The sequence below is a fragment of the Hetaerina americana genome, unplaced genomic scaffold (genome assembly GCF_022747635.1).
Source record: "Hetaerina americana unplaced genomic scaffold, ioHetAmer1.1.p SCAF_2, whole genome shotgun sequence".
Lineage (NCBI taxonomy): Eukaryota > Metazoa > Arthropoda > Insecta > Odonata > Calopterygidae > Hetaerina > Hetaerina americana.
The window spans coordinates 61,562,970-61,576,307 of NW_027286763.1; the positions used below are offsets into that span (position 1 = coordinate 61,562,970).

The 13,338-nt window shown below is 32.6% G+C and overlaps 1 protein-coding gene across 1 annotated transcript in view; it reads left to right on the plus strand.

Moving 5' to 3' along the window:
* LOC139687831 (organic cation transporter protein-like) overlaps positions 1–13,338 on the plus strand; it is a 30,794-nt gene that overhangs the window by 15,507 nt on the left and 1,949 nt on the right. Inside the window, exons 2-8 of the mRNA XM_071585145.1 lie at positions 172–305; positions 4,911–5,073; positions 5,886–6,043; positions 7,107–7,275; positions 8,844–9,071; positions 9,557–9,771; positions 10,631–10,818. Of these exons, the coding sequence (XP_071441246.1) occupies positions 172–305; positions 4,911–5,073; positions 5,886–6,043; positions 7,107–7,275; positions 8,844–9,071; positions 9,557–9,771; positions 10,631–10,818 (1,255 nt within the window). The remainder of the gene's footprint in view (positions 1–171; positions 306–4,910; positions 5,074–5,885; positions 6,044–7,106; positions 7,276–8,843; positions 9,072–9,556; positions 9,772–10,630; positions 10,819–13,338) is intronic.

Genomic DNA, 13,338 nt, shown 5'->3' on the forward strand with positions numbered 1-13,338 from the left:
ATATGCATTGTTTTTGTATTTTCGACTTGTAATTGCTTGGAAGTTGAAATTAATATTTCTTGTACACAGACGATTATACTAGATTAGTATCACTAGTATATATCACTATGATATTGGGACTGAAAATTAACGAATAATTACATTATGAACATTTGATTCCTCTTTTTTTAGAGAAGATGGAACCAACGGGGAAGGAAGTGGTTATAAAAAATGTCAAATGTACAACTTAACTGCGTCTGAGGTGATGGATTTAAGCAAAACTGGTTTGAATAATACACTAAGAAGAAATGACGTCCAGATAATCGGTAAGATAGGAAAACTATTAGTAGTTAGATGTAATCTTACAGACTATAATACATCTGCCAATCTATAGCCATACTTTCTCATTTATTTTTGAATCAAAAGCCACCCCATAATAGTAAATCATCACCATTAACTTTTAAATCTTGATTAATTTAGGTAACAATGTAAAAATAGCATCGTGTTTTCTAGAAGTTAAGCAATTATTAGAGAAATACTCTCTCAGAGTCTGATTATTCAGTGTGACTAAAGTTGAAAAACCTTTGGAAAAACAACAAACTCTGCGGTTTTTTTTATGGAAAATCTCCTGAATTCCTCGTAAATAACAAAAATTATCTATGAAACATAGAGTACCTATTGCAATCAGCAAACATTTCATTGTGGATGCATGTATAAACTGTAAATTCCGGATCACTTCATAAGAAATAGAATATGGATTTCTCGCAAATACAATTACAAGTCTTAAGTCATACAGGCCTGAATGTTGGCCGCAATATATTTGGAGCAGATGAGTTACCAATGAAAATATATTTTGCATAATAAGAAACGTAAATTTACCTCTTATTAATACAAAAACTGCAATGTTTTAAGTTTATCAGGCATCAACCATGGCTTCCTGGCTATGCCAGTGTTAACAAATTTCCTAGAAAACACGAATAACTGAAACTGTGAATTTTCATGCAATGGAATATGGGAATGAGTGTATTTTGATATGATTTCATCGTTCACATGCATTTAGATATGCACAGTCATTGGTGAATTCAGTTATTCATGATTTTGAATATTAGAAATAAAATTGTAATTTTAAAACGAGAACCTAAAGGAAATTTCGATATACATGCAAGTATGCTTGACGGAAAAAATAAAAAAAACTAAATTTGTTTGCTTCAGCAATAATTTCGATTTTCACTGGTTTGTTTCCATTGTAAACAATTTAGTAAATAAAAAAAATAATCAGTAAACACTATCTGTAAAAGACTAAATGTCATTGGATGGATTTTCAATCTTTCTTAGATTTTTCAATGAACTTGCTCCATATACGCAAAAGTGTCATATACAATTTCACAAACAGCTCAAAGTGCCTGATATGGAGCGAAAAATATGGAAAAGAATCTCGGGCGGAATGTTGGCCTTAAATTTTCTATTAATTCTCAATGAAGAGGTCGCTGATAGGTTCAGTGGGTAACTAGTTCGCGGCCCTGGTGTATTTTTTCTTGCTTCTAAACTTTTTGAATTAGTGTGCTGGGTTTACCAATAATTATTCCTTAAAATTTTAGCGTTCTAATTATATTGTAATGAATGCATTCGCTATCAAAATTTTATTGGATAGTTAAAATTAAAAAATGACATGAACTAAACTTAGAATTATGAGTTTTTAGCATGCTACCCAGGCGCTATAGTTGGGAATCAACGGAAAACCTAAGCTCGAGGCATTGATCCAGTAACCTCTTTTTAAAATGTTCTCGGTCCTTAAAATGAGCCAGGGGATTGTCAGTCTCAGCGGATTCCTACTTAGAACCTTGTGCTTGACTTGAAAATACTTTGCAAATCTTGTTGCAGAAAGATGGCCTTTAATATTGGAAATTTTGCTTGCCCACACCTCAATCAGTCACTTACCCCCTCCTTGAATCCCTTATGCAACACCGCTGCCATTCCTTCTCTGCCGTATTTTCCTAATTCCCTCACGCAACTCAACGTCAGTGCCAATGTTGGCTTTCTTTTTAAAAAATTCCGTCTGTTTGCACAAAATGCGGATGGCAAATATATTTATGCTTCGGTAGAATGTGTTTTACGATGCATGTTCACCATACTGGTCAATAAATAACTGATCATATTGTTCCAAATTTGCCTGTCCCCCACCCCCCACTAGGTGAGTTCACAAGAAATAAAAAAATACTTTGCTTACATCCAGGACATTTTCAAGAAATGAATAAAGTTTGATTAAACATTTCCCCCAAAGACACTTGATCATTCGCCAAGAAGTATTTTATCACTTAACGCTGCACAATAGGTTATCTCTCCTTGAACGATGTAAACCTAGCTACACTAGCCTATAATTTAAATTTTGGCGATTAGTACCGGAATGCTGCTGAAATGCCTGCAATTTCTTTGTCATCACGTATTCATATCTGTTTCTGGTTTCAAGGAAGTGATCATGCACCCATTTGTCTATAATTTCCTTTATTGGAAAAAACTATTTTTAGATTATTATAAGAAAAATATTATTTGAAGTAGATGTTTTTATTTGCCAACATATTCTCCTAATGTTTCGATTTACATAACTTAGCGTTTCTCCAACTTTTTTAAGCCGTTATAAAAGTAGGATGTCGAAATGTTTTCAAAAAAGGCATCTGTGTTTGCGATGGCCTTCTCGTTCGATGTGAATCCTTTTCTACAGTGCCATTTTTTCAAGTTTGAAAATAAAAAAGTAGCTGGAATCGAATCTGGTGAATTCGATGGGTGTCGTAATAATTCAAACTTTAATTCCATTATATTCACCATCAAAACTTTGCAGGTGTGCTCCCGTACACTATCTTGATGGAAGTGGATTCTTTTCTTTGCCAAACGAGGACATTTTTTACTTTAATTTCATCGCTCAACCGGTCCAATAATTACACATAATACTCTCATTTTTTTGTTTGCCCTTTTTGCAAGTAATTGATGTTGACGACTCCTCTTGAATTCCAAAAAAACGTCAAAACCATCACCTTTTCGGCCGATCTCACCGTCTTTGCCTTCTTTGGAGCTGTGTCGATGTTTCGTCCACAGTTATGTATCGACGCAGAAACTCGTCGGGATTGCGAGAGAACGCACCGAAACAGTATCTGATTCGGCCATATGATGCGTTTAATCACCACCGAGAACCTATCTTGCCAAGAATTTTTTCACATCCAATTTTTCGCGCAAATTTGAAAACACTGCACCTTGCGACATATCTGTGACCTCAATTATTTCGAGAACATTGATTTGTCTGTCATACAAAGCCATATCGTGGATTTTGCCAATTATTTTGAAGGAAGTCCACGCCCACGTTTAAACTAATTAACCCAACTCGCAAACACAGGAGCAGATGTACTATGAGCTTCAGCTAACTCTGCTTTGGTATATTCCCGTATTAAACCTTTTAAATGGAAGTGTTTAATTAATCAACGAAACTCATTTTTATATATAAATAAAAGTTTGTTGCTTCAATCGACCATGAAAATGAAACCCCATGATGGATACAGCAGGCACAGCAGTCTAGTGAGAGATAAGGATTAATAAAAATAAACCTTTTCCGAAACTACACCTGGAAGATGATACCCGAATAATATCCAATTCCATTAAGAGTACACTATAAACGCTTTTCCATATACTACTAATGTATTCATTAATTTCATTTCCTTTCAATTTTCACTCATACTTTGACTAATTCAAGCGCAAGGTTTTAACCTCTCAACTAAATGTTTGAAATGTGTACCGCGCTTCTGCAACTTGAATTTGCCGTCATTTAATTAATTTAGCCATTTCAAAAATGTCCAAGGACCACTCTCAGTCATATCCTTAATATCTGGTAAACAAATAACCCTTTTAAACACCCCACCAGTTAAATTCTTGTGAGATAGATACCATATCAATGTGGATTCATATCTAGAAGAGTTCTGATAAACAAACGCCTATCACTCTGGTCGTTTTGAGTACTAGGAATATTCTTTTCATCAGGGGGTAAATGCACTAGTACCAATAGTTTCGGTTGCTGATCATTCCCAAAATATACGTCCCAGACAGCATACCAAATTTCAGGTTAAGTTACACTTGTTATTCAATGCTCATTAACCATTAAAAATGTTGATTGGGAATGAAATTATTACAAATTAAAAACCGACGAAGGATCAACAGTTGAAATTAAACCTTTTGTATTGATGCATTTCTCAATTTTTGTGAATGGACAATAAAAATATTAACATTCCAAAAATCAAAGGAACAAATATAGGTAAAGTGAGAAAAAATTACATGTGAGAGCCACTATCTAGTAAACCACTAAACTGCTTTTCAACACCACTCAATCAGTGACCTCTCCATCGAGGAATATTAAGTTTCATGGAAAAAAATAATGGCTGTTGACATTATTTACAAAAAATCTCCTTGTTATTGGTAAGTTTGATATAGACTAAAAGAAACTATTTCTTCACCCATTACTGACAAGGGAAGACCATGTTTCCTCAATATTCATACTCTTAATTTGCCTGGTGTTGCTATGATTGGTACGTGTCTTTCTTCCACAGTGTGAATTGGTATGCCACAAACTCAAGATTTTATCAGGAACCATTCCAGAAATCTTAGGAATGCATGCCTATACCAAAAGGGCTGAAGGACCTAACTGCTTCCTATTTCCCTTTAATGTATATACCCATTTCAAGAATAAATAATACATTTATCAAACAGGAAATGGCTTGGTAGGATAGGATAGAGCTTACTAAACACAACTGAGCCCAACTATACAAAATTCATCATGCCAGGGGTGGCAGTTCCTTCCCTTATTTTGCATTTCTATTTCTTTAAATGAAGATATTTCCACAATTGCATGTAATAATTCATTCTTAAATTTATAATTATATTCTCTCTTGCAGAGTGTCAATATGGATGGGAATATGATACTACATGGTACAAAGGTACTGCACCTTCAGATGCTAATTGGGTTTGTGATAAAGAGCTCTACGTTACCAATTGTTTTGCTGTAGCAAGGATTGGTGATGTTTTAGGGACAATGATACTTGGCCAACTAGGAGACATGTGAGTATACCACTGTCCTTCTTAAACCATTGAGTTGAGAGCCAGCCTGTATGAAATATAATATCATTTAATTTCCATGAACTTCTAGGAAAGATAATTATAATTTTTAGAAAATTTTGGAAGAAGTTTTGAGAAAGGATGGTGTTTCAGTGAACATTTGGGAATCATTTGCAATGATGATTTTCACATTTTTCCTAATGGCCATTCAACCTAAAAATTAGAATAGATAATTTTGATTTTTACCAGGTATATAATAATATATACTTGATTTAATATGTGAAAAAATTTCTTTTATCCTAATATCTTGGATTGAGTCTTGAATGACAAGGAATCCGAAAGTACTCTCATAATATGGCTAATTTATTAAAGGGTCGTGAAAATGATTTCCCAATAAAATTTCTTTTCCTTTTCATAACATTTTATGAGAAGAACAGGTCACCAGTAGTTAGTGAGCTATTATCGAATTTAAATATTTTTTAATTGGAAAAAATTCATTAACTAATAATAATTCATTTTGTTGACTTGGAGTGTACATGTATTTTAACAACCAAAACAAGCTGATTTTAATTAATTGATTATTTAAGGGCTACAGACACCCACTCATTTTGGCCATTCAGCTCTTTGCGAATTTTCTTCCATTGACTTTATACATATACTGACTAATGTGCAAACAAATATTTAAGTGAGGCCAGTAATTGGATTAAAACTTACATGCCAAAATTAAAGAACATTATTTTCCATTTGAAATGATTACTTTGAGATACTTACATATTTTTATTAATCTTACCTATTTGTTATTTTTAATCCCTCAGAATTGGACGAAAGCCAGTTTTCCTCCTAAGTTTGACTGTTGTTGTAATTGGAAGATCATTTGTTTCTCTCACCACAAGCATTTTTCCATTATTTACTCTGCTAATTTTAATGGCTAACTCATGCTCCAATGCAGTTTTTCAGTCACCTTTAGCTATTGGTAAGCATAGTCTATATTTGTCAATCATTCTAGAAGTTCTACCTATTAGAAGTAGGTTTGGATTATTATTAATGAATATTTAATCTATCACTAGCATGAGAACTTTTTCTTGTTTGTCCTATGTTATTTCTTTGTAGCTTCTGCCAGCCTTCATGCTGTCTAAAAAGCATACTCCTCCCTTCCTCTATCCCACTTACATTCTTGCTTCTATCATGAACTTTAATGCCCCTCTACCTTTCAATATTTCTTCCACCCACTTTCTTGGCCTAATTGTCACTACTAAATTTGTTGCGTTCATTCTCGTGAACACCCTTAATTTGATCTGTTATTAATTTTACTTTTCCTTACAATTTGATACACAATTTACTGTATTAGTAATCATACTATTTTATCTGAACCACTGATGTTTATAACCTACTCCTAACTAATTTTGAGCTGCTATCTACCTCTTTTGAAAAATTATGAATTATAATAAAATTCAAGATCATACTAATGAAGTTACTGAATTTATATTACTTGAAGTTTATGTATTTTTTACTTTAAATACAGAATGCAGATACACAAAATTTTCCATCACTTAAATTTATATCCAATCTGATGCACCTTTCTAAATAATGTAAATCAAGACTTCTCTGAGATGTATATTAGTTCTGTCCCACTAAGTAGCATATAGATATTCTGAGTTCTATTATTGAATGTTAGAAGCATAATATGTATCTGAGCATTATCATTCATTTTACATATGATATTTACAATGTAAATAGGTATTAGTTGAAGAAAGGAAAATGATACATGCATGACAAATTAAATTGCCTTTGTTAATACACTGGGAGCTTAAAATAATATCTGATACCTGTGACGGGTAATATTTTGCATGCTCATATATATGACCTGGAATAGTTAATTTGGGTGAATGCTGGTAAAAACTAGGTAACTAGTTAAAGTAATTTGTGAGATAAGTGTGTAGCACTAAAACTGTCATATAGCTCTTGAATTACTTTATGTAGGAATCCAACATCAGTGATTGTTTATGCTTCTCCTTCACCAAATTCCAAACATTAAGGCATGGAAGTGAGCAGTTCAACCCTACACTCTCGTATCAATGGAGTGCAGTATGTAGGATGGACAATAGGGGTGTCTGCTTTACCCTTCATTGCATGGATTTGCTCCGATTGGAAATTATTAGTGCTCATTACGTCACTACCAGCAGGATTTTTCTTACTATTGCACAGGTAATACTAGATCAAGATTATTATATATACTGTATCTATGAAAGCTTCCTTGATTATTTTGTTAGTAAAGTGAGCATATATCTACCAATGTACAGTCATAACTTGTGTTTATATGCATTCTAAAAAATATTCTTAAGAATGACCAGTTAAATCCTGTCACAACATGATAAAATATTATCAGATTAAACTATTTTTGGGATTGAAGAACAGTTATGTGATTAAAATACAGAGCATGTGGGCTATGAAACAGAGCATATAATTTTTCCTTCCATACAATGATATTGCATATTAGAAAATTACATGCTTTGATAAAATACTTCAACTCTGAGGTGCAGTTAGAAATTAAAGACTAGAAGCATGATACAGGGTTTAAATAAAGCTCTATATACTATTTTTTTACTTGCAACTACAGCTCCTTATGATCTTTATGAAATATATTTTCACTGAGTGCTGGGGAGAAAATTTAATTGCTATGATTTCTAGATACTAAGTTTTCAGACTGAAAGCCTTTATATGGCTCTTAAATGAGAGATATTGGAGGGTTTTTTAATCATGGTCAACATACTGACTAGGCATACTTATACCACATCCCCATCATAAATTAATGTTCAATGTCTGGTTTCTCATCAGACGTGTGATATTAGACTTTGTTGCTGGGGAGCCAGCTATTTCCCCTAGCCCACAATGCAAATGTCTTTGGTAATCACCTATCAGATTCAGTTTTATGCAATAATCTCTCCAAGTCTTTCACTTTTCTCTAATCAGCCAAGAATATATATTGATCCTGGATGTCACAATAATTGTGGAATGCAAATAAAATGAAGATGAAGCTGATTCACACAACTTGTTTTTATTCATAGCATAAATTACCACCTGGATTGTATGGATTAATTAGGGTGAGATCTTTGAAGAGCATAGAAAAAACAAAAATGACAAACGCCTCTGTTTGATGTACAATAATAGTGAGAATTAGTTTATATTTTACTGCCAATTAAATGCAACAATAACATTTTAAAAACTATTAACAACGCTTGTGCCCAAATGGTTCTAACTTTCTGTATAAATATTTGTATATCCATGCTTTAAGCGGAAGATGACCATTGTGGAACTAATAAAAAAATTAGTGGAGCAAGCAAGCATAAAAGGAGAAGTCTAATAGATCAGCATGTTAAGCACAACTATATCTCATATTTAAGACAGATGCCTCCACATAAATTATGTTTCTTTTTTAATGCAAAAAGTTCTAGATATGTTCATCAGATATGTATTCTAGCTATTGAAAACTATATATACCAACAATTGAAATTATTTGAAAGCAGAGTGCTGTAGTAAGAGTCTCTTGTTTAAGAGGCAAAGGCTAATTTTGTACCTCATCTAATAACTTTTGACACTTTTGCATAACCTCACAAAATCCAGATGTGTTGAGCATATTGAAAAATGCCTTACAGATTCTAGTGAATTAGTTCATTTAAATAAAATTAAAACTTTTTAGCTGCTAAAACTATGTAGACAGTAATGGCTGTAATTAAAAAAATTATATCATCTGGTGTGTTTTCTTGAAATTCAAGGATGATACCAGAATCACCCCGCTGGCTGGCAGCAAAGAATCGGCCAGAAGAAGCCAGTAAAGTTTTGATGGAGATAGCAAGGATTAATAAAAGGGAGCTACCAAACGATTGTATGGAAAAGTTGAAACACATAGCAGAAGTATCCCGAAAACAGAAATGTTATGGTCTTATCAGCCTGTTTTCAAGTAAACGTCTGGCTTTCCACACCATATTAATAATGATCTGCTGGTCAGTACCATGAAATCAATAAAGATTAAATGGATTAAGAGGGATTGAAATTTTTTTTAATAATTTTTTGTGAAGATTTAATTTATGCGTATCATTTGTAGTGCATTCGAAGTGATTTGGTAAAATTTTCTACCACTCATGTTAGCACAACATTAATCACCTTTTAGATGCTTAGATGCAATTAAAAAAATTACTGAATGAAAATAATATTATAAAATATATTTAGCTAGATTAAAGTGCCTTTGTTCATACAATGGAAGCTTAAAATAACATCTGATACCTTTGATGTGTGATATTATGCATGTTGGTATATATGGCCAGGAATTGTTTAATTGGGTAAATACTGGTAAAAACTAGATGCGGATTAAATAAAGAAATAACCAGCCATATTTATAAAAAAACTTTAGAATTGATTCTATGTATCTGTATTTGCATGAGTACCAGGCATAACCTAATGTCATCATAAAATCTTCCTTTGCTTCCAGGATTGTTACACCATTGTGCTATGATGTGATACTTTTAAATGTTAGCCACTTGTCAGGCAATCCATTCCTGAATTTCTTCTATCAGTCTATTGTAGAATTACCAGGATATATAGTAGGAATGTGGATTACGGAAAGATTTGGTCGCAGATGGATGCATGTTGCCTTTTTATTATTGAATACTTTGACATGCTCTTGTATCACATTGGTAATATCATGTAAGTATCTAATGTGTATTTTCATTGTAGTAGTGTAAACAATGGATGAAAAAATGAAAAAATGATGCATACCAATATGCTTCAGAAATGGCAACTTAAGTATAAATGCTTGTAGGCTGGTCATGAATTTCTCCCTGGCTAGAATGCAAGGCAAAGACTGATATTCAATAGCTATACCAAATGTTAATAATAATATTAGTTTATATTCTAAATATTAGCCATATTATGAGAGCATAGGTTAGTGTTGTATGGCCATGGTAATAAGGCAATTATTTGCTTAGAGTAATTGAATGTTTTCTGAAAAAAATGGATAAACAAATGATACATTGGATAGGCACTGTTTCAAAGAAATTTAACCCTATGATAAAGAAAAAAATAGAAAATTTGAAAGACAAAGGGTTTCAAATAAAAATGTTTCCTAAGTGTTAAATACACACTGTATGACTCTGCAAATATATACTATGCTGCTTTATGAATATAAAGAATTAGTCTATGAAAATACATACTATTATGAAATATATACATGCCAACAAATTTCACTATTAAAACAGCAGTCAGAATGTCTGCAAGTTCTATCCAAAATCATGTGCAAAACTCCATATCATATGAGTCATATTTTTGTATAAAATTTGGATGATTTAAGTGGGAGATTTATTGATGTTTTATCCCTGTAATCATGCCTTTTATTGTGCTTATTTAAATTACCTGAATGCATAATTTTAGTGACTTTTAGCAGCTTGGGGTTTTATTTCTGCTCAATTTCACATACCCACAGTGGAACTTGCATGTTGTAGGACTCCTACCCTATAATTATTCATGAAATCAATTATAAATGTATTCTTTTTGTTTCTTTTATTAGATTATGATGAGAATTGGCTGTCCATTACATTAGTCATGTTTTCTAAGTTCTGCACTTCCTTGAATTTCTACATAATCTACCTCCAAGCACTGGAAATATACCCTACATGCCTAAGGCAGACAGGTTCTTCAGCTGGGCTCATAACGGCCAGTTTATTTGGAGTCCTTGGACCATTTGTTGTTTATCTGGTAAGGAAGTTCTATAATGTTAATCACATTATTTAAAGATTATGTGCTATTAATGAATAAGAATTACTTAATTTTTCCACACAATCTTTTATTTTTACGACCGGGTTTCGACGAGGATCGTCATCATCAGGACCTGATGATGACCATCCTCGTCGAAACCCGGTCGTAAAAATAAAAGATTGTGTGGAAAAATTAAGTAATTCTTATTCATTATGAATCGTTTCCACAAAGTGACGGCGGATACTATACAGTATATTATGTGCTATAATTACATAACTCAATATAGTCTAGTATAGTAAAATTAGTTTGACTCAGAAAATTATATTCATACAATATACATTTGAATACAAAAATCCATTTGAAACTACTTTGCCTACTTTAATGGTCCATCTTTTATGCATGCGGCTGAAATCATTCTGGAGGTGACTTTGGTATTTGTTATTCTTTTTATAACATTATTTGAGTTCCTTTCATTCAAGCATGCTTTTGAATATGCCTACATCAATTATTATGTGTATGTGAACATTATTCACAAACATAGGTACATATTTTTAAAATTTTTTGAGTGCTGATATTCAATAATGGTGTATGTGATGAAATACTGTGAAATGGGCAAGTTGCTGTGCATAGTGTGAAAGAATTAGTTTCAGAAACTGTTTGGGAACATTTTAAAGTTTTGAAATGATTCTTTAATATTTATTTCAATCAGAAAATCATTAGAAAGGAACATAGGGTACACTCAGAATGTATTTTTCTGTTTCTGGTTTTGAATGAAGGAATTCTATATTAGTAGAATGAGTAGAATTAATGAATATTTTTTACAGAATATAGGAATTGATTGGAGGAATAAATGACTTATCTGCATAGGAAAGGATGAAAGCAGTAGTAAAAGTACGTGGAGAATTAAATCATTTAGATTTTTGGATGATCAAGTTATAAAGCCAGTCAGGCAAGGGGTTACTATCATTGCTTAGTGCATTAGAAAATCAAAGTGCAAAGTATGGGCTGAATACTAATTTAAATAAAGTAGGTTATAAAGTTTATGAGAAGGAGGATGGTTAAGTGAAAAATAAAAATTGGAGAGAAAAACTAGAGCAGATGGAACTTTTCCTCATTTATGTTTTGGACCAAGATGATCAAAGCAGTATAGTAGGCATATCACAAGAGGAACTTCATTAGGCAAAGGAGCTTTCACCAGGAGGAGGGAGTTGATGGCAGGGATATTTAGTATGGAGGCTAAGAAAAGATAATTAAAAACATTGATTTGGAGAGTTGTCTTGTGTGGCATGGAAACTTGAACACAAAGGCAAGATGATAGACATAGGTTGGAGGCTTTTAAGATGTGGACCTAGAGAAGGATGACGAGGCAAATTAATAAAGGGGCACTAGGTATTGTGAGGTAGGGAAGAGGATTGTTGGGAGAAATCCAAAGGAAAAAGGAATAGTAGAGAAAGAGCAGTATGATAGGCATGTGATGTTGGTAACTTTGATATAGTAAGGAGAAAGTTAGGCAAATAAAGAAGAGGTAGATAGACAGCTAGATGGTCATCTTTATTTTGGGGTGAGATTGAGACCATGGAGTCTCTTCTACCACCTAACCTCAAAGATGGAGGAAAAGGTTAAGCATATTAGATGGAATGAAATAGGGTAGAACATATATGTAATTGAGGAAGGATTTTTAATATTTTAGGGTCAGATTGCATATTTGGTCAAGACTAAGAAATTTAGTAGTGCTAAGTTTGTGCCCAACAAAAATTCACCTAATCTATATACTGTATAGTAATCAGAAAATATGATATCATGATGCAGTAAAATGCTGTTTATATTTTTAAACACATTTTAGTGTTTAGAGTCTGTGAATATATATATATATATATATATATATATATATATATATATATATATTTTTTTTTTTATTAGGATCACTATAGGGTCAGCATTTATCATACACATCACTCCTGGGTAAATGAAAAAAATTCACAATTGAAATACTCTTTCACATTACCTGTGACAATAATTGCTTTTGTTTCATTACATTTTGTAATACTCATTATATTAGAATTCATCTCAGTTTTATGAGAGATACAAGCAGTACCTTCGTTAAATAATGGAAATAAAACAGTCAATTTGTAAAAATAATCATTCCTTTTTTTTGACTGGTTAAAATTATATAAAACATATGATTGTGTGAATAGTTAAGATTTCCATCCTGGCAATCATTATTATGAGTTATATCCTAGGTTGGCTTAGGTGTTTCATGGACACTGGCATCATGTACTACAGCAATTCTAAGCAACAACTAAAATAGTGCTAAATAACTCATTCTATGGCTTTCCATACTTCCTATCTCCCTTAATTCCATCCAAAATGTCAATTCTTTTCCTCCCTCTACCTTACTTTCCCAAAAATTCCCCTCTATAAACATCTTCAACAATCCCATTGCTTCTTGCTCTCTCCTACATTCACCTGTTCTGTCTCCTTTGTACATATCCTGCAACAAGATTCAGAAAATAAACCCCA